The sequence below is a fragment of the Neopelma chrysocephalum genome, unplaced genomic scaffold (genome assembly GCF_003984885.1).
Source record: "Neopelma chrysocephalum unplaced genomic scaffold, ASM398488v2 Primary Assembly neopelma1_23, whole genome shotgun sequence".
NCBI lineage: Eukaryota > Metazoa > Chordata > Aves > Passeriformes > Pipridae > Neopelma > Neopelma chrysocephalum.
In genome coordinates this window covers 20,735,480-20,757,392 of record NW_020897691.1, presented here as the reverse complement: position 1 = coordinate 20,757,392, position 21,913 = coordinate 20,735,480, and the positions used below count along the sequence as shown (strand labels likewise).

At 34.8% G+C, this 21,913-nt stretch overlaps 1 protein-coding gene across 4 annotated transcripts in view; it reads left to right on the top strand.

Moving 5' to 3' along the window:
- VTA1 (vesicle trafficking 1) overlaps positions 1-13,563 on the top strand; it is a 34,902-nt gene extending 21,339 nt beyond the window's left edge. For 3 of the 4 annotated variants that reach the window (XM_027689663.1, XM_027689689.1, XM_027689678.1), the window contains exons 6-8: positions 4,297-4,473; positions 6,256-6,336; positions 12,422-13,563. In XM_027689663.1, coding sequence (XP_027545464.1) covers positions 4,297-4,473; positions 6,256-6,336; positions 12,422-12,567 — 404 coding nt within the window. In that variant the 3' untranslated portion in view covers positions 12,568-13,563. The remainder of the gene's footprint in view (positions 1-4,296; positions 4,474-6,255; positions 6,337-12,421) is intronic. The other variant, XM_027689670.1, reaches the window with a different exon arrangement.
- Positions 13,564-21,913: the final 8,350 nt, after the last annotated feature.

Here is a 21,913-nt window from a genome sequence, read left to right as displayed (position 1 = left end):
CAAATCCTTAGTACTCATTGCAGTTCAGTACAGGTGAATTGGTCAAGACTCTTGCTCTCATTACCAAGTTATATCTACACGCAACTTAATAGGGACGCAAATGCTGAGTGAGCCAAAATTTTAACATCCTTACTGTTAGGAAGCCTGCAAGATCTGTGATTTGGCAATATCTTTTTATATTGTCATTGAATTGTATTTCATGTAGAAAGATAATTTCTCACACTTTTATTTTCTGAGAAATGAAATGAAAAATACCTTTTTTGACATTTGTTTTGACAGTTAACTCCACAATGTAGGTGTCCATACAAGACAAAAACATTATGCAAATTAATTTTTATGAGAAGAATCGGTAAAAAGGGGTTTCAATTCTTGCTTTGTGCATCATAAGAAGAAAAGCATCATTGTTTGAATGTACGACTGGACCTTCCCCATTCCTTTCTGCTTGCTCATTTTCTTCCTCCCCTAGCAAGTGGAAAAGTCTGTTTAAACAGAGTGAAGCTAGGTCTCTGAAGCTTGACGAATTACCATTTTTTTCCAAAGTGTTGGGGTTTTTTTGTGATTTTTGAAAACCATACTGTAACTCTTGGAGATGTTTTTACAGCAACATAGGCATGCTTTATGCGGTTCTGCTGTTGGATTTATGGATACTTTTGTCAGGATGCCACCATGGAAACCTTAAAATAACATGCTTAATTTATTAATGCAGTTGGAATACAAGTCCTAGAGTACATATAAAGGTTACTTAGCATTTGCCCTAGGTCATCCAACAAGATTTTATACTAATGGAAAAAAAAAGGAAATATTTAAAAGTTCTAAATGGTTATAGTATAGCCATAGTAAATAAATGAAATGTAATTGCTTACACTGCAATATGTAATATGTAGTCTACATTTATATTACAGAATTTCAGAAAACATTATTAGTTCCAACAAGTAGAAAGAACATTGTATGAAAAGTTGATGCACTTTGGTGTTTATTTCTCAATGTTGTGGAAAAAAATTGGATGTATATATATTTTTTTTTAAAAATCAGTGTTCCAATAGAACCTTACATTATGAATCTTATAGCAACATCTGAAGCAAAAGAGAAACAATGCAGCAGAATGAGAAAAAGAAAATGTTTTAAAATTAAAATTGATAGATTTTAAATCTCTGAATTCATTAAAAATAGGAGTCCATAGAATTGGAGAAATCTGGACTCCTTAAAAATAAAAATTTTTTTAGTCTTAAATTTAGTGCATTAAGCTGCTGAAGTTAAGTCATAATTGGTGCTTCCTTACACTAGACAAGGAAATGCCATTAAACCTTGAGAATCCTCTGTTTGTACAGAAGTATCTTTGGATAGTTGGTTATGCGGCCAGGGGTGTCAGTCTTATTTCACAAAGTCTTGCCTTCCATAAATAAATAATAATTTTAAAAATGCAAACAGATGGTGTAGGTATACTGTAGCTTTGCAGAAAATATGAAGAGCTTATGGATTCATTATGCTGGGATTCAAGCACAAAGGCTGATGAGGTTCCAAGACAAGAAGCTCAGCTGGAGCTGAAACGACATGTAAAACAATTGTGTCACTGTTTCACAACCTAGTATTACAGCATCTTTAAGCAAATTGCAAGGAACTTTGAGTTCTAGGTTATTACTGCTTTATGAGAAAATATTTCTCTAATTTTTTTTATTGTTCATTCCCATTCCCTGGAAAAGATTTTTTTTTTTCAGTAATGTTATGTATGTTCTAACTGCAGAATTTAAAAACAGTTTGTTGACTTAAACGTTCTTTTTCAGCAGTGTGAAATCCTTTTATTTGGTACTACTGTTAAAACTATTCACAAATACTGCAAGTGCGTATCTTAAAATGTTTCTAATACTTTAATCTTTGATAAAGAGTATTTTAAATATTTGCTTTGCAGGAAGAATAGTTACAATGCTTTGATGATATTTGGGCACTTTAAACACCTAAGAAGAGTTAATTTAAACAAAACTACTTTTATGTTTAATACAGTTTAACACTGGCCAGTTGCATAATGAGCAAATCAGTTGAGCTTAATCTTTTGGTACATATACCTGATTAAAAAGTAGATTGCCTTTTTTGAATTTACCTTTTGCTGGCATTGTAATTAAGGGTAGTCAGCACTGGTAACACTTCTTTTTGTTGTTTTTAACATTAGCGGTCTTTTTTGAGTTCATGTCTTCCATGGCCAGTGCTGCCTACAGCATTGCACTGTTACAGGAGTGACAAGAGACCCTGAACTATGCAGTGAGGAACTTGAAGCTGAAACTGAGAATGTCTTGGAGAGAAGATGGGATTACTGCAAGAGAGACACAATTATGGGGCAAGAGGTTGCAGGGATATGAAGTCCTAGTGCACAGAAAGAGAAATCAGAATGGGACTGGCAAAGCAGATAAGGGCAACAGGAAACTGCAGGGGGCAGAATAAAGGAATAAATGCATGAATGGTTTAAGTCTGGGCATGAATTTGCAGGTAATTTTTCCTAGTTGAGATACTAAATACAGTGGAAGCATGTTTTCTCTTACTGCCTCATTCTTAAAAGTGGCTTAGTAATTTTTATAACAGCTTTCCCAAAATCCTAGCTTCATGCAGACGCCCAGCTTGGAGAAGCCAACTTTATGGCTACAATTTGACAAAGCTATAAATAATTGGTAGCAGCGTTACAAGTAATATTGGGCAGCCTTACCTTCAGACAGCATGATGAGTGTTGTACGTAACTATTTCATTCATTTTATGTGTAGTAAGCCTCTGTGTTTTTGTTAAATTTATTTTTTTTCTGAAACTTTTTTTTAAAGTTAACACCAAAACCACTGGAAAATACAGCATTTGAACTTATTCTTATCATTGCAATATTATTTAAAAGACATTCATTGTTTACTTTTGAACCTCAAAAATAAAAAGTTTTCTTCTCTTTTTTGACAGTTGTCAGGCATTAATTTTATTTCCATGCGTATTAACCACATCATATTGCAGTATGAACTACTAGCAAAAAAATACAGGAAAGGAAAAATCTGGCTCCTTAAGATACCCTTTGTCTTTCAGAAATCTGCCAGATGTTTGTTTGCATATGTCAGAAACAGTTTGATAAAACTACAGTGTATTTATTAAAGTCTACTAAAAATGTTCTAACAACAATACTGTTGATTTTAATCTGCTTTATAGCCTTTTATTTTAGTACATAGTGTTGTGACTTAAAAGGTGTTTAGTGAAGGTAGCACCTGAAGTTTTTTCTGGGAGGAAGAGGGTCTTACAGGGGAAAAAATTCTTATCTTTGTAATAGTAATATTTTTAACAGTAGGTGGTTTAATTATTAAGCAGTATAAGTGTTTGCATAACATAATAATAATAATAATAATCTTGTGTAGTTGAAGATCAGTATGGATTTCATAAAGAACATCTTTTTCTAGCTCTACACACATATAAGTTTTGTGCTCCTATATATATTTTTTTTTTCACTTTTAATAACTGGCTGTTCCCAAAACTGTACTTGTTCCATCTGACATTATTGATACAGGAGAATGCAAACACAGTAAAAGAAAATTAGCTGTTTTAAATTGAACTGAATTCAAATGAAGGAGCAGAAATCAACCATGTTCTAAATTAACTGGATCATTAGCATAATAAAGTGATCACTGCCCTTTAAAGCAACATTGAATAAACTAGACTAGAACCTTAAGAACGTGACAAGATTGAAAAATAATATGTATGTTCTTTTTACATGCTATGGGATATATTGTTTTTGTAGGACGTTATGTACTCTAACTGTTCTAGATACAGTTATGACTTAGCTAAGCTGCATTTTGTTTTCTTGTTTGGTATTACTTTCCCGAAGTTCCTCTTTTTTGCTATTTATCTGTGGTTTGATATGGGGTAAAAGGATTATCTAGTTTTTTATGAAGAGTAAGGCAAATGCAGTTTTCCATATTCTGATTCATGTATATATTAAAATATAGATTGCTGCCTGTTTGTACATCTTGTTTAACTACTCTGGATGCAGTACATGAATGTATAAGGGATTGTTCTAATGAGAAAGATTTCTTATATTCAGAACTGTAATGAAATGATCCTTCAATTTGAATAGAAGAGATCTTTGAAAGTATGTGAGTTTCTAGATCTTTACTGTATGGTATGTTAATTTTTATTTTGTCAAATCAATTGTAGGTGGCTTGGGTTGATGTTTTATGCCACACTGTGGTGGCAATTTTTTTACTAATAAAAATTCGAAAGGAGGTTTTAAAGAAAGCCAGAGTTTTCAAGTGCTGCAGTAATTCCTATTTTGTTTCATCTTAGCAGATGTTGAAAAGGAAGAAGCGGGGTCATCTTCTGTCCATAGTGGAACAACTCAACCAGCATCATCATCTACATATGAAGCTAACAACACACCAACTAGTAATTACACTGGCATACATATACCACCAGGTGCCCATGCACCAGCCAACACTCCAGCTGAAGTACCTCATAACACAGGTGTGTCCAAATCACACCTAAAAAATCCATGCCTTTATTGAGAGATGAACTCTAGCCCACTTTCCATTACATACAAAGTAGAATAACACAGGTATTGTGTGGCAAAAGCATCTTCATAAGATAACATTATAAAAATGGCATAGGGAATACCTTTTTATGTTTTTTAAAATGTGTAATTCATATTTTGGAGCACTTTGCCAGAAGAGATTTATGGACTAAAAAAATTACTATCCCTGCAGACAGAATTTTTTGTCTTCTCTAGAACCAGTAAAATGATGTTGCATTGCAACATCTATACTATAAAGTGCTGTTCGAATCTTTCACTTGATAGATGAAATTGTGTTACTTCATTTCATATTTGGCTTTCCCTGTGCAGATAGGCTGTTGTTCTTTATGGGGGAACATATCCAACATAATGTTGAAATTGCTACAACAACACTACAGCAGTAATGTCTGATGTACCGTTCATACTTTTCTTCTTTTTGGTTTCTGCTCCTTTTCCTGTGCAAGTACTTTACTGTGATTGACCTCAGACAATATTATTAATGGGAATTTTATCCCTACTGCTAAACATATTGCCTCCTTCTTATTATTATGTGCCATTTTTGGACCAAAACCAAGTTTGTAAAAGTCCAAAGTTCCTTCCCAGTTGCAGTATTGAAAAAAAATTGTCTTAAAGGATTGGTGAATACAACTTTTTTACCTCATGGGACCTTTTTATAATAACCATAAAATATAATGATTGATAATGATTAATAAGATTAAAAGTTTGAAAGCTCTTGATTTCAATCCTGATGATCATTTATTGTTTAGATACATTTTTTATTATCGAACATGTTTTTGTCACACAATCCCTCCTTTTACTTTCTCATTTTAAAAATACTTCACCCTATGAGGAGTTCAGGATGCTCTTTTTTCAGTTTTATCAAAGGGAAATCCTTTAGATAGGTGGGGTTTTTTTGGGTCTGGGAAGGAGAGCGTGTTGTTTTTACCATATCTGAAAATTATGGAGTATGTACCTTGTTGGAATACGTGAATTTCATTGCGTTACATAGTTTTAACCCCATCAATCATTCCATGCAGTAACAGATAATTTAGAAAAGTGATTATACCATCTTCCTACATAGCAGATGTTGTAGAAATAACTTTAAGTTAGTCTGCTATGATCTGGATATATTGCAAAAACACACTTTTGGATCTAGGCAAATGAGTTTGTCTAAAATGGGAACACATACAAGAATGTTTCACAGCATGAAATGCTGTTTCTTCTAGCACCACCATTTCTCTTTCAAATCTAGCTAGCTATTTTATTTTCATCAGTCGTTTTTGAAGTAATTAGGAAGAAGATAGTTTGCAAGTGTTAAATGACAGGCATGAGGCTTTAAAAATAAATAATAGAGATTGTCTCTGATATTAAAATGTAGAATTTAAGTTTCAGACATCAAAGTTAACTCACACTTCTTTAGCAGGTTTTCCTCAATGCTCTAGGGAGTCTCTTGGAGTAGTGTTTTCCTATCTTTTTGATGCTTGAAATTAAATTTCTGTGAAATCCTGTACTGATAAAATGGATGACAGCCTGTATATTCTTCTGTATAATTTTATAAAACTTTCATAGTATGAAGTGAGGGCTTTAAAATTGTTTTTTACACATTTTCAGAATTAGTAAGCTATCAGCTGCTGAATTTAAAAATCATTAGGTGTACCTGTTCCATTTTGTTTGCTTACTTTTAAAGCCTATGAGTAAAAATAACCCAAGTCCATCTTTTTTGCATTGATTTGCAGGAGTGACAAGTAACACCATTCAGCCTGCTCCTCAGAATATTCCTCTAGTCGATCCTTCCCTTTACAGTGCTCAGTCTGGAGGTAAGCTGGTGGCATATTTATTGTTTGTACATGGGCATACTTTGTCCTTTTTGTCTCCCCTGCACTGCAGGAAGAAGTTTGAGAAATATTGTCATTGTTATCTGAATGCTACTAATTCCGAAATTTTAAAAAGAATTGACATCACCTAGGCATTTTTTTGCTAAGAGTTTAATAGTTTCTGAAAGCTTTGTTGCAATGTATGGTTAGTGCTGTCTATCTGACTGTTTTGAACCTATGAGCTACCACTGTGTAAGGCTTTTTATTATTTATGTTTTTACTTCTCAGATGAGGTTCTGATATACTTAGCACAGCCTATATTCCCAATGGCCTTGCGAAATTATATTTTTGGTCATTAATACACATTCCCTTTACTTAAAATTTATTCTGCAGGGTCAATATGTAAGTTATATATTCACTTCATTAAATAATTGCAACATTCCAGTGGTGGTTTTGGTGCAGCATAATTGTTATGTGTGCTTGTGGACTACAAATAGTACCCATGTTAAATGAAGTAATTTGTAAGGTATTGCTAATTATGTCGTTTTGATGTACCATTTAATCAAGGCTTTTATCTCCTAAGATGCCATCTGTCTTTGATGTTAAAATCACTAATAACCTATATCATGTGTATTTTTATGTCTGCTTGCATATACCATGCTTTGAAGTGTGCACATAAATGCTAACCTTAGGGAAACCAGTGAAAGAGTAGTGACTGACAATAAAGCTGGAATCATCCTATATTCTAATTTGAACACTCATGTACATTTGGGCAAATTATTATTTGGTTTCTAGGAATTTTTCTGTCTGTGAAATAGATATTTATATTATTCAATATCTGAATGGTATCAGTGCATTGCTACCTCTAACCACTTACCTGTGATAACCTGGTTTAATAAGTACATAAATAAAAAGGAATTGAGTGTGTTTGTGAGAATGCGTAGTAAGTAATATTGTGTAATTAAGAGATTAAGACCCTTGTTAAGCACCATGATAAATCTTTAACTTGACCTAACCTGAGTATTTGTATGCCTGCATTCCTCCTGTGCACATCTGTTGTGTCACTACAAGTTTGGGTCTTGGAACAGCTCAAAGTCACATTTTTATGAGGGAGTTTTGCGGAAGTGCACTGGAAGAGGTGATACGGGTCATACAGATCTTCAGTTCTAAAAGCTTAGAAAATACATTTTCAGTTACGTAGGAGTTCAAGAGGGCATAGGGCATGTGTCAGTCAGCAGAGATGCAGTGACAGTTTTGTTTGTATGTGTAGAATTAAAAAGCTTGAGAGCAATGGAAAGCGTTTGTCTGTGCCTGTCTCTGTCCTGTTGTGCGTGCCTGGTCATTACCCGAAGCATCCTCCCCTCAGCTATACATGTAAGAGTAACGGCAGATACCATTCTTCTCATGCTGCTGAGGAGTCCCCTTGATGCCAACAGTACTCTGTTACACAGTAGCCTTGTTCTCTGACCCATAAGTAGATTGAGAAATGCCTGTATCTCAAGGGATGTACTAAACTCTGGGACCCAGGAGCCCCCCCCAGCTCCTAGTTGCAATATATATATTTGGGCTAGATACTTGCTGCGTATTGAGGTATGTACCATTCCTATGGAACTGAAGTTTCCTTTGCACAGGAAGAAGGAGTCAGTGTTGCCCTCCAATAGATCTGTAGAGCTAGCACAGTGCAAAGTACACTTGCTCCATGATTAGACGCAGTGTCTGTGTCTATACTAACAAATTATACATGCCTATAAATATTTGGCATGGAGAACTGCTGGCACAGAACCACTCACATCCATGCTATTAAACTTTTAAACCTTCTAAACAAGGTAGACTGTGAAGACTGCTCATATTGAACGATCTGTAGCCTGCTCTGACCACAAGTCATGTCCAGGAATTGTTTGGGAAAGTGCTAGTTTGCTTGGGCCAAAACCATACTGGAGCCTGTTCCAGCAGGTTGACACTGTAGACAGTCAAGTTTGAGTGCTGAGACGCGTCCTTTGGCACTGTTGAATGTGCTAGTATAGACATAGCCAAACAGGATATTCCACATATTCCTGCAAGACTCCTTCTGGTAGTAAGATCAAATGTATATCTTTAGAATAAATTATATATTTTCTTTCCTTCCCATAACATGGGAGAAGCAATTTGATTAATGCTATGATGGGAGAAAAACTTTTGGTGGAGAGGAGTTGAATATTTTATCAAAAGAAAATTAAGTTAAAGGAACAGTATTCTTTGATTTTTAGTCAGCATGAGTCTTTGAATAGTTGTTCTGTCCTGTGGGAGCAGGTTTCAGAGATTAACATGACTTCTGAAGTGTCAAAACTTTTGCATTTAATTACTGGTTAATGTGTTTTACTACAGAGTGTAGAGCTACACAGCAACTTTGTGCATGTGTGTGTGTGCACTTGTCTGGTGTAGTTTTCTTAAAAAATTTATTACCCCTAGATTCTGCTAACACTACATGCATTCATAGTTGTGCTACACAGTTTTTATAAGATCTTACCTTGCCATATGCTCCCTTCCACAAGTGGCATAGTATAGAGAAAGCATTTGTCCATTCTAGTTATGTGTATAATAATGTAGAAATGATAATTTGACATTGAATGTGCTTTTATGATCTTAAAAAGAAATCCTTTCAAATATTTCAAGTGCTTTAATGGGGAAAAAGAGCATCTTGTTTCAAAAACCATTTGTTACCTTTGCCATCACTGTTTTTATGCACCAGTTTGGTGATTGAAATATTCTTAAATCAACTGCCTTATATTTGGGCATCATAAAAAGGAAAAACATCTGATGGGTAGAAAAGGACACTAGGGAGAAGCAGATATATCATGTAAAATACACACTACTTTCATTCTAAAACTGCTTTTTTCCCAACACGATTTTCAGCAGTTTTAGTCAAATAATTTTCACTTTGTGTTCTTCTTAAATGAAAAGAATCATGCTTGTTATGGATTCCATATGCCTTTCATGTTTCAGTGATATAACTACTGTGCTAGTAATTCCAGACACAGAAGCAGGTTTGTTTCAAGATAAATACAGTAAACTTCTCCCATCTTGGTGTTGTTTTAGAGCTCAGAATCACAGGATACTTTAGGTTGAAAGGGACTTCAGGAGGTGGTCTGGTTCAACCCGTCCGCTCAAGGAAGGGTCCTGTAAAACCAGTCGCTCAGGACCATGTCCTTTGTGTCTCCCCCTGCCCATGCACTCTCTCTGTAGTATGATTTGCTGCACTGAAGGAGGAAGTTTGAGAAAAAATGTCACTTAATACAAAAGGCAGCTTTTGAATTTCTCCAAGGACAGACACTTTGAAGCCCCTCTGGTCAACCTGTCCCAGAGCTTGGTTACCCTCACTAGAAAAACTGTTTCCTGATGTTCAGACACAACCCTCCTGTGTTTCAGTTTATGCCTATCACCTCTGGTCTTGTCACTAGGCACCACTGAAAAGAGCCTGGCTCTGTCCTCTATATGCTCCCCCTTCAGGTATTTATATACATTAATAAGATTCCCCTGAGCCCTCTCTTCTCTAGGCTGAATGGTCCCAGCTCTCTCTGCTGCTTCTCATATGAGAGGTGCTCCATTCCCTTAATCATCTTTGTGGCCCTTTGCTGGACTAATCACCAGGATGTCAGTCAGTCTTTCTTGCACTGAGGAGCCCAGAACTGGACACAGCACTCCAAATGCGGCCTCACTAGGGCTGCGAGGGACAGGATCACCTCCCTCAACCTGCTGGCAATGCTCTTCGTAATCCAGCGCAGGATGCCGTTGTCTCTCTTCACTGCAAGAGCAGATTGTTGACCCTTGGACAAATTGGTGCCCACCAGGACCCCCAGGTCCTTTCCTGCGAAACTGCTTAATCCTTAGAATATGTAGATGAAGTTGGTAACTCATTTCTCTGTTTATACCTTTGATGTAAGGCAGTCATTACAATTAAGTTTCACATTATTTTGAAAACTTAAGAACACAGAACTGGTTTATTTCTATTTTGTTTGTCCATTGTGAGGTGCTGATTTCAATAGGAGCTCAGGCTACTGAGCACATCAAACGATCAACACCCTTACTGTGTAAACTTTGGTTTATAAATTTAAAACTGTTAACTTTTTTCCCTCAAGTTATGTCATAATAGCATCTGAAGTAGATTTCATAATAAATAAGGCTTTATGCCAGCAAAACATTAATAGAGCTCATACTGTAAAAATAAGATTAGACGAGTGAATTTAGGCTTGCTTCCAATAAATTAGTTGAATACTGGACTGATGCCTTGGCCAGTTTTTAAAGAATGATTTTGTAGTTTCTTTTGGCATCATAGCATAAAGCCACTTTGAGGGGAACTGGTCTTTTATAATTTCTTAAAGATGTTCAGTAATGTGGTCACAGATTGACCCCAGCTGCTTCTACTCTATAACTTTATGTATGCTACAAAATAACCGAAGTGTGTGCCTGTGTTTATGCACTCCCTCACGTGTATTTACTCACATGTGTACATATTTTAAGAGATGTAATGTGGCTTCATTTATACAGCAGTAAACTAATATACATTGCAATTATAATGAGCCCACCAAGTTTTCATGTCCCTCAATGCTTATATTTATTTATTGAAGGGAAGAGAAGTAGAGTTTTAGAGTATGTTTTAAAAATTGATAAATTAAGCTTAAGAGCACTTACCTTTCTGCTTTTTATTGGAGTAGGGTTGTTTTGAAAACCAGCAGACCAGTCTAGTTTTTAATATTCCCAGGTTTTTCGTTTTATTTGTTCAAAAGCTGTTCTTAAATAATAAGATTGGGGGAAGGAAAAGCAAATACAATAGACATTTTTTGATAAGAACTGAGATTCTTTAGTAAACGTTCTCACAGTATTGCTAACAACAGTTCTCTTTTGAAAGAAAGGATCCAGCTAACTGATGTTTGCCATTAAAATGGATTTAACTATATTCATGTCATTGCTTAAAATGTTGTACTCAGAGAGCTAAATCTTTGTTTAACCAATTTTTATATAAAATCTGTGGTGCATTTAAAAATGAATTTTCTCTTAATCTGTGTAATCTGTTCACTGCTAATAAAATGCTGTGTTGGAAATTATTAAATATAGACATAATCTTTAGTGTTTCATATAATTATTTATCCGTGTCCATAAAAATCCATCATTTACAAGTTAAATTGTTCTGAAAGAACCTGAGTAAAGATTTTATAATTTGTCCATTGGTTATTGGAGTGGCATGGGATTAGCCTTAAAACTCCTAGTGAATTTATGGGTGGAAGGAGGCACAGTAACATAACTGTGCTTTATTTCATGCACACATCACTGATGCTATTCAGTTAGGGCATAAGTCCCTACTATGCTTTCTTGAAGACTGAATGCATGTGTTTGAGTGTTGCAGAATTCCCAATATTTTAACTTATGTTAAGAAAATAATCTGATTAATAAGTAACAGATGGTTTATACTATATTATGAGAATATTTTTTGCTAGTGTTCTCCAGTATTACAAAAATGGGCACATTTAATGACATCAATCTTGTTTCCAGTCATCTTACATAAAATTGGAAACATAAGAATTATTTGGAAAAACAGAAATATAGAATGTGTGAAAACATACTGGTGAGGAATTCTACATTTTGAAAAGTTATCCAGTTAAGAAGGAACAGTTTCTAACTCAAATGTATTATTCCTGAAGAAGAGAGCAGAGTAATTATACTGTAAACACAAAGAGCACTGTCCTTGTTTCTTACAGGTTGTAATATGAGGACAGTTGATGTCGTTTAAAAGCTCTCCTCTGCTGCCTTAGATGAAGAGCACATCTTTCTCAAAGGTCTTGACTTTTGAAAGACGCTAGGTCATACAAATACCAGTGTTTAGAAAGGCGCTCGTATTTTTCAAATGCCAGAAGTAAAGAAATTAAGCATTATATAAATGGAAAGAAAAGAGAACAGAAGAAATTCCATAGCCTGGGCTTTGTAATACTACCACAAATATTAGCCTGGTTTTCATAATATTACCACAAGTATAAGTCTAACATAAAAATCATAAAAAAGGAAGCCTAAGTCAGATTTCCTTTACAGTAACTTTGTAATACTTATGTTTTTGCAGGAGAAGTCCGCTTGACTCCAGAGGACTTTGCCAGAGCTCAAAAGTATTGCAAATATGCTGGCAGTGCTTTGCAATATGAAGATGTGAGCACTGCTGTGCAGAATCTACAGAAGGCCCTCAAGTTACTAATTACAGGCAGAGAATGAAGCCTTTATTCAACAGATTCATCTTTTGCCTAAAAAACTAACATCTTATTACTGTACCTGTTAGGGTAGGGGAGTTACTCAGAAATTCTCAATTCCATCACCCAGGACAATGAAACCCCTTTTCATTGTCAGATTAGCAATTAATGGTACAGTAGGAATCGTTTTCATCTTACAGACAGTGGAGCTAGAAACATGAATGCAGTGGCTTGTTGTAAGCAAAATACTGAAGAAAGTACTACGAACACCGTGCAAAAGTTAGAATACTTGCAGTATTTAGATTATCAGAATGCGAAAATGCTGACTGTAAAAGACTTGAGAATTAGGATGTTCTGTTAAAATTCTTACTCTTATTTTATTATTCCAAACAAATATTTAATAACTGTAATAGCTTTAAAATGGTAACTAAGATTAGTGCTTTCCTCCTAAAATGAGGAAATGTGAGAAGGCTGACAGATCCACAGTAGGAAGAACTTTATTCTGTATATTAATTATTTTGGTATTTGTATTACTTGAGACATAAGTCAAGGTTGAGGGAGACTTGAGGACCTTTGCATCTCATTTTAAAATGCGCTGGAAAAAACATCTCTTGTTACTTCAGAGAGAGTAATTTTGATGGTGTCCCAACCTAATCCCCTATAGCTGCATGGATTGCAACATGTATTCTTCATTATTGGTTCTTGCTCCTTCTGTGTGAACACTTTACAATTTTGTATATGTAAGGGACATTAAGGGAAAGTACTAATATTTATCAGCAATGATCCTGAAACTGGAGGCAGAGATTCTAAACATGAACTTTTAGGGAGATTTACTTCATAACTGTTCCATCTTTTTAAGAGGCTGAAAAAAAGGCTTGTTCTTCAGCCAATAAAGCGGTATAGGTTTGTCTCTGGTCTTAGTGTCATAGAGTTTTGTATTTTCAACTAATATTTTTCCTGTCTGCTTTGTTGTGGAGACTTTTTGAACTTGGGATTTAATTAAAATATCTTGGAAACTGGATTTTGAGTCTTTATGAAGTCTGCCCTTGCAATTATAGAGCTCTTGATTGTTAAAAATCCTTCCATGCTGTTTAAAAGAAAGAATTAACTGGCATGACAAAATAATTGAGTACAACATAAAGCATGTCTGATTTATGTAATAATGTAAATTACATTTTATCTGTTCTGTCTTTCTTTCCCAGCTACTGGGTCAAATTTGCATTTTTATAGCTGTACTGCTTTGCAGTGACTAAAATAAGTCTTATATTCAAAGCAAAAAGATGAGGAAAAGAAAATCAAACATAAGTATGCATTAAAGTTTAGCTGGTTGTATCCTTTTAAGAGTGTAGAATCTTTGACATATAAGGGGTAATATGAAACTTGTAAATGTATGCTTAAGCACTTCAGTTGACTGAGATTTAACAGATAAAACATGGTATTTTTTGTGTTGCTTTCTGATCTGGTATAGTATGCTAATCTGAACAGTGCATTGGGTTAGATTTTAATTGTGTTGGGAAACTTAGAATAAAACCATCTGAAACTTTTTTGACAGTAATTCTACAGACCTGAGCAATAACTCTGTTTTGTACAGTGCTTCATGCAAGATAGATCCCTCACGTCAGTAGTAAACTGAATTACTGCAAATTATTCTATGTATATAATTGTTCTTTTACACTGTAGCATTGCTATGAAATCAATTCAGCATTGCTATAAAAAAATCAGAAGTTGCTTCCACTTGAGGATCATACTACTGTTTTCTAATACCAGCATCAGTCCCCAGCATTTGTAGGAGGAAATTCAGTTTTCCTGTTTCTATTTATAAAATAATACAAAAGTCCCAAAGATTTTTTTATTACATGCAAAAATAGGCAAGCTATGATTTAATTTGAGGCTTTTAAATTAAAATTGATTTTTTTTTTGTGATTCAATGATGTGAAATGGAAGTACATAACTAAAAAGATTGAAAATGAAAATTTAGGTATTTCTTAAAGTGTGTAAAGTATTGTCTGTTGGCCATGATTATACTGAACTTCTTGATTCCTCTAGGAAATCAGGAAATCATCGGTGAAAAAGCAATAAGCAATGTAAAAGTCATAAGCAGTTTTCTTGAATAATCATTTACAAATTTGTCAACATTCTTCTGCTTCAAAAGAAGTAAAGTAAGTGTTCCTGAGGGGAATGGAGATGAAAATGCTAGTACAAAAATTTTAGAATTTCTTAAAGAAGCTATCAGGTCATTATTTCTGAAAATAAGTTAATGTTTAGAAGATATACTGTATAAAATATCATGTAAAATTTTAACATATCCGAATACCAACCTTCAGACAACAATACTTGACTTAGCATATTGAGTTTTATTTTACATAAAATAGTTTTGCTCTGATCATTTATTTTTCGGTTCAGAAGTTTTATAACAGTTCATGATACCATGTTTGAAATTCCATCTTTAAGCTGCTAATGTTTGATGTAACAGACTGAATATTTATCATCCAAACTGATGCCAAAAGTAAATTATAGCAAAACATTTCCATTCCATTAAGTATAGCCTCTGGGACAGTGTTAAATACAGCAGATAGCCCAAAAGTGCAAACCAGTGTTGTAGAACTGTTCAAAAAGTGTACACATTTGAAAATGTTAGGCTGTAATTATTCCAAATTGGAATTTGTCCTAGGCACTGGAATTTAAAATTGTAAAATATAGTGTGAGCTTTTAAGTGTTGACTGATTCATTTTACAGTTGCTCTGAGTGATAAAGTATCAATCCATAGCTTCTCTCAACTGATTCCCATAACATACAAGTACAGTATTACATAAAGGAGAGTGCTGATTTTGTTCCATACTGCAGTCAACAGCTCCCTTGTTCAATACGTTTGCCACCTACATGCTTGTTGGCCATTCTCTTTCTCAGTCTTACTTAAGAAAGGAGAAAGAGGCATTTTCTGTCAGATATTCCATGTTCAGTTTTGCTTCTCATGTAAGCTAGAATTTTAGTAAATCTGTTCAATGTTTGTTACTTAAAAGACCTTTTGTATTACTTTATGGTTTTGCAGTTCTTTGTACTTCAGGAAAAGTTCCATATTACACTTCAGGATTCCTGAAAAAGTCTGTAAAGTGTCTTGTGGAGCAGGTCATCCTTTATGAAATAGTGGAGATTTTTTCAAATACGCATGAATTGGATTTACTAGTACTGGAGGCAGTGTTCTCAAATTGTTGAAGTAATTTTAGGTGGAATTTTTAATGATGTCCTTTGTAAGTGAAGTTTCAGAAGCACAGACCTAAGTATGATCACAGTCCAGCATGTGATTGTAATTGTAGTTTTTGAGACTATATGATATTGACCTATGAAAAATTAACAACAGAGAAACTTACTGTCTGAGGTAGAATTTGGGGGGTGGAGGTGGTGAGTGTGCAGACACATGTCTGTGCATGTATAATATAATGCATGTAAATTTGATGGTGAGCTATAGGAATGCCTTCCAAAAATCATAATTACTACCTTGTTTACAAGTATTCGGAAAATATCAGGTACAAATATATAGATACTGCTGACAAATGTTGTTCTTCCTGCGAAGTTTTAAATGTACTAGCATTGGACCAAAAGCTAGCATTTAATTGTGTGGTATTCCAAATGAATGATCTTTGATTTTCTCCTTTTTCATGTCAACAGTAAAACAGGAGCTAGGTACAAAAAGAATGAGAAGACAAATTTTAGAGGAAGTTAGATTTACTAAAGAACAAATATGGTTTCTGTTATTGTAAAGTCTTTGTGGTAATGTTTGCATTGAGGTTGGAAAGTGCCCACGCTTATAAAGTATAATTCTTGCTTTCTTTTAAAATGTCCTTTGTTGTGCAGTTTATAGAACTGGAGCCTGAGCCGTGATATCTGGATTAGGAAAACCTGGTTTTTGATGCCAAGTTTCTAAACCACCAGTGCAACCTGATACTGACAGCAACTGTTCACAATCACCCCAGAGTACCTCTTTTTAAATGATGCAATTTTAACCAAGTTTGTTGGGAAAAGTAGCAATGCTTTTTTCCTACTGCATCACCACCTTTCAGTGCTCAGCTGCAGTAACAAGAGAAGAGAAAATATGAATTTGCATTAGATATTTCACTGTCAGTGAGAAAAGAGTATCAATGCTGCCAGCAGAGCTTTCTTTGGCTTACAAGAGTATTGGAGGACTCTGATCATAAATGTTGTAATGCCCTAAATGATCTCAGAATAGAAAACTTGTAAATAAGAGTATTGAAAACAAACTTGAAAGAGAGGAGAGAAAAAGAAATCACATTCTTCACAGAACGAGAAGGGGTGCAGAAATGATTGCAGAAGAAAAATAGAAGAAATACTTTAAAATCCCACGTGGGAATGGAGCATGACAGTGATTGGAATGAGGTTTGAGTTGTTGTCTGATTTCCTTAGGACCTTGAAAGAGATGCGAAAAAAAGCCTGAAGATTACAGGAAGATAGGAGAGATGGAGAGGAGCACTAGAATGATGAGAAAAGAAATATACTTTTTTTTTTATGCAGACTGGGAAAAATGTGAGTTGTAGCACAGAAGAAAGTTTTCCTAGTTGATGAAATTATAGCAGAGACTAAGTCTAGCTCTAAAAGGGAAGCAAAAAAAATACAAGTTGACAGCATTCTGAAATTGGACAGGAGCAGATCCTCTCATTCTTGGAATCTGTGCTTATTAAATATGTCATAATTATCAAATAATTAAAATTGACTTGATGTGACCCTTTTAGAAAACTTAGGAGCTTGCATAAATAACTGCATGGTATCTGCAGAGATCTACAGACATCCATGTTTGCCTTGAAATGCTGTCTACTGATTTTGTGCTTTCCTTACTGTTGTGATTTGCCTCCCCATTTTCAGTGTCTGTATTTAATCTGTGGTGCTCCCATAGCTAGAGGGGAGGTTGCTTTATTTGAATACAGTGCTAAGTATAAGTGATAGTGCACATGTTTAGACATTCTCGGGTAATTTGCAAAGATTATCTGATCTGGGTTTTAGCTGGTAGGTGCTATAAAGAAGAAGGAAGTGATTATACTTTCCTTCTGAGCTTCAAAGGCTCTTTGACAGCAGTATGACTGCAATATCTAAAGAAGGGTATATGGAAATTAACTACTCAGGGCCATATTCCAAGTCAGAGCCCAACGAACTAATCTCTGGGAATTCGGAGACCTCCACCTAAGCAATTGGTGCAATTGTCAACTTTTCTTTCTCTCAGTTAACCCATCTGTAAAATGGGCTTCTTTAGATTTAACACTTCTTAATATAGTCAGGATTTTTGTAATTCTGACAAGTAACAACCAGAGAAGGGCTGATTATTACAACAAGTTCCCAAAATAAATAGAGTTTTTAGGAGAGGCAGAGTAGGTATTAATATGTAGTGAGGAGATGTATAATGAGAATGGAAAAAAACTTGATAATATAATTTGGGGGACAATGGGAAGGAATGAGGAGATCTGAGATATGGAAACAATGTAAGTGACAGGCAGCAATTTATATAGAGTAGTAGTATCTAGTGCAAATCTTAAAATGTTGGATTCATCAGAAATCCAACATAACCCCCATTCCACAATACTGAAATAAGTATTAGTACAATAATAAGAACTTTGAATGGAATAAAGCAATTGTATTTTTTAAAAAAAGAAAGCTGTGATCAACTTCAGACCTGTTAGTTTAACCACAAGAAGAAGCTTACTTCAGATTGTGAATAGAAGTCTTGGAAGTTCAAACATGGGTATGGTAGCATATAGTATATTTTTTCTTGCCCTTTAGTTCTGCCCCTCATCCTGGGTGGTTTGGAATAGTCACTTTTTAGAAAATTAATGTAATTAATTTAGTTTACTCAAATTGAAGTAATGCTTGACATAAGACTCTAAAAATACTTAGGTTGAAATAGATTAACATGAGAATTGAAAGATGGATTTAAGATGGTGGAAAAAGAGATTGCAGTAAATTATAAATTATTTTCAGGATGGAAACGAAGAGAGATCAGCCTAAGGACACATCCTGTTTCATGTATCAGTGATGTAAGTTGAGGTCACCGTCTAAGTCACATGTAATTTGTGGATGAGATGAAATTGGGAAGTATTGCAAGACCTGCAGGGAACTGGGGAAAATTCTGTGACTTCGACTGAAGGACTAGACTGGAGTGAAACTGAAAACACAAAACACAAAGTCATTTACTTGGGTTCTAACAAGAGAGTATTTTTTTAATAAAAATTAGGATACGGGAAGCTGAAGCAATTCTGATCAGCTTTGCCCAGTACAGTGAAATAATGAGAATTTAGGGTGCATTGGATGAGATTCTGTCAGTACAGTGAGTGAGTACACTGTCACTTAACAGTCCTGGGTTTGATTCTCATCATTGTTGATGAAAGTTATTATACCAGTACAAGATGCAAAGAAGGGCTACTGAGATGATGAAAATCTTATTTATTGAAAAAAATTAACTGTAGTTACAGAATGGCTTTCTTAAGGCATTAAGGACAAAGCATTAATTTATTTTAAGAGAGCTTGATAAATTTATGGATTTGATTGCAAGATTGTAGTGATTCTAGAGTTAAAATTTCTGTTTGTCAAATTGATGAGCTTTGGGAAGGTTTTTCTGGCTTCTACTCAACCTTGAGTAATTGTTCATCACCCAAAATACCTGGAAGTGTAACTATTAGAAAACTATTGCAGTGCTTGAGACATTGTGATAACCCCTTTTCTCCCAGTGTTTTCCAGTGATACATAATTTCATCTTTATTAAACCTAATGTTTGTTATGGAGCATCGTAAGCATCTTGTGGATAATAGTGTGAGGCAGAACGAAGAGATATTTCTAGGTTGTATTAATTCAATACCTAATGTATGTTTGCTTGTGATTGTGAAAGAATATCCACAGTCTGCATGTTTCTCAATGCAGACACGTTTTAAATTTGCAATATGAAGAGTTTTTCAGAGATTGAGATGTATAGCATCAAGATATGGCACTGCTCAAAATAGAGGCCATATCTCTTGATGTGAATACAGCTTTGCAGGAACAAACCCATACTGAAATCTCTGTAAGCTGTTGTAAAAAAACGGCAAATATTTCTTCTGTGCTGAAGTTAATCAAGTGTATCAGCACAGTCTTGGGAAAAATACTTTATTCGGTGTAGATACTAAATCTGTATTTGTAAAACAGGCATGCAGGTACTCATAATTGCTGCACTTAAGCTCAGCAGCCATTTGATAATAGAAGCCACACACATCTGGCTTTTATCTTACACTTATTTGCCTGAGTAACTTCACTCATGTGAATGGTCCTATTGCAACAGGAAGAGTACTCATATACATAAGTGTTTGCTGTGTTCAGGTAGAAAGCTTTGCTTGTTGAGTAAAATACAGCTGGAACAATGGTAATGGCATTAATGGATCCAGGTCTGGTATGCTGATAGTTCTCCAGACTGGAGGTTCTAATCTCAGAATCTTTATACTGGCATATTTTTTCAGCCATTTTTCTGAAACTCTTTGTCTATTAAGACTTAGATTTAAAGTAGTTTCTTGAGATTTTGGCAAGCAACTGGCAGAAGTACTTTGCAAAAATAGTACATTGAATCAGTCTATACCTTGGTAGTTCAACATACCTGCCATTATACTCAAATATCTAGGAACTTTGGCAAAAAGTACAAAAGACTGCAGAAGAGGGTTGTTTTGTTCATGTGACCAAACACGGTAGCCACCATGTCTACTGCAGCCTTTAAAAACAGTAAAGAAACCAGAACTGAGTGGCTTTGTTTATAGTAGGACTGTCAAGCACTTCATAACATTTGAAGACTCACTAAATAATTTCTTCTGGGATTTGGCACAAAAGTGTTGTCATGTGAATCCTTGGGCCTCCCAGGAGGATACCAGAGCACATGCATTAATATCTGTTGTGTGTGTCTTGATTCCTGAAGAAAATTTATCCTGCAGTGAGAAATGTTTAGCATCTGTATAGTGAGCTGGTCATTTTGATAAGGATAACTACTTCATACTTTGTGTCACCAGGGGACCTCCCTTCACTCTAAAAAATAGTAAATCTGAACTTTTTGTGGAATGCAATTAAAATTGTTAATTCTCTGTGTTTTACGACTTAGACCTAATACCATTTTAGATGCCATTTATCTCCAGTGTTTGACAGCTGGTAACCTCAGACATGCTTAAAATTATGAAATAGTTTTTCTTTGCTACATTTGAACTCTTGCTCTTTTTTTTCGCTTCTAGAACTCGTCCTATGAGACTCCCTTGTTAGACTTTCTGATAGAGTCAGAATTTCTGTTCATAGAAGTTCATCCAGGTTGTCTTCTTGGCTTTGTCTATAAGCAATTGGCAGTTTTATTGCAGAGGTCCTCTCAGTAGACTGTGATGAGGTGATATGGGAAGAGGTAGAATCATGGATGACAATGGGGCAGATGCTGCTGGAAATGTACCACTGAAAAGGAGTGGAGGAGATGGTTGAAAGCAGAAATTCATTAGTTTACACTCTGGTATCTATAAGTAATACATCGTAGAGGGAATTAGTTATAGGTAACTAATCTCTCATAAATTTTATAAGACACCTTTACATCACTAAAATGATCATAGCATATATTGTTCATGAAAAATGCAATGTAAATTACGAAGTTATGTACATGAAAAATAGAAAATAATAGAAAATTTAGGGTGGCTATTCATATTATCCTTTTTTCAGCTATGCTTTGGGCAGTGCCCAGTAAAAGGACTTTATTTGGAAAGCACATTTTGCACAAAAATTTCCATAGAGAGATGGATGGAAGAAAGGAAAAATGAACCCAGATTCTAAAATAAAACAAATGTTCAAAATTTAACTGCCTACATCTTTATTGCTATGAGTGTTTGGGGAGAAGTGTGCTTATTTCAATACAGTGAGGTTCTGGTTTTATTCTATGTGGGCATCATTCTTGTTAGTATAAAAGAAACTACAGTTTCTAATGTAACTAATATTTGTTTCTGGCAAGATATAATTGAAACCAAGATTTTATATATTTGAAGTCTCACAGTAGTAAAATGTAAGAGAGGCTAGAAGTGGGAGTGGAAACTAACCCAACAAAATTCACTCATCCTTCAAGTATTTTTCTAAATGGATTACACATTGATTCATTTGATTGTCCAGAATGAGAGATTTGCACAGACCTTTTTTATTCAGAGTTTTTACTAAGTTAAAGTGCTCAACTAACTACTCTTGTATTTTGTATTGTATTTTGGGCCAGGTAGAGGCAAATTAAAAAGTTTAGGAAGTGTTTGCAAATTTCTATTTTGCCTCATAAACATTTAAACACAGCACATGCATTTCTATCTGATATTTCTTTAAATGCCATACTTTCCACTGAATGCAAG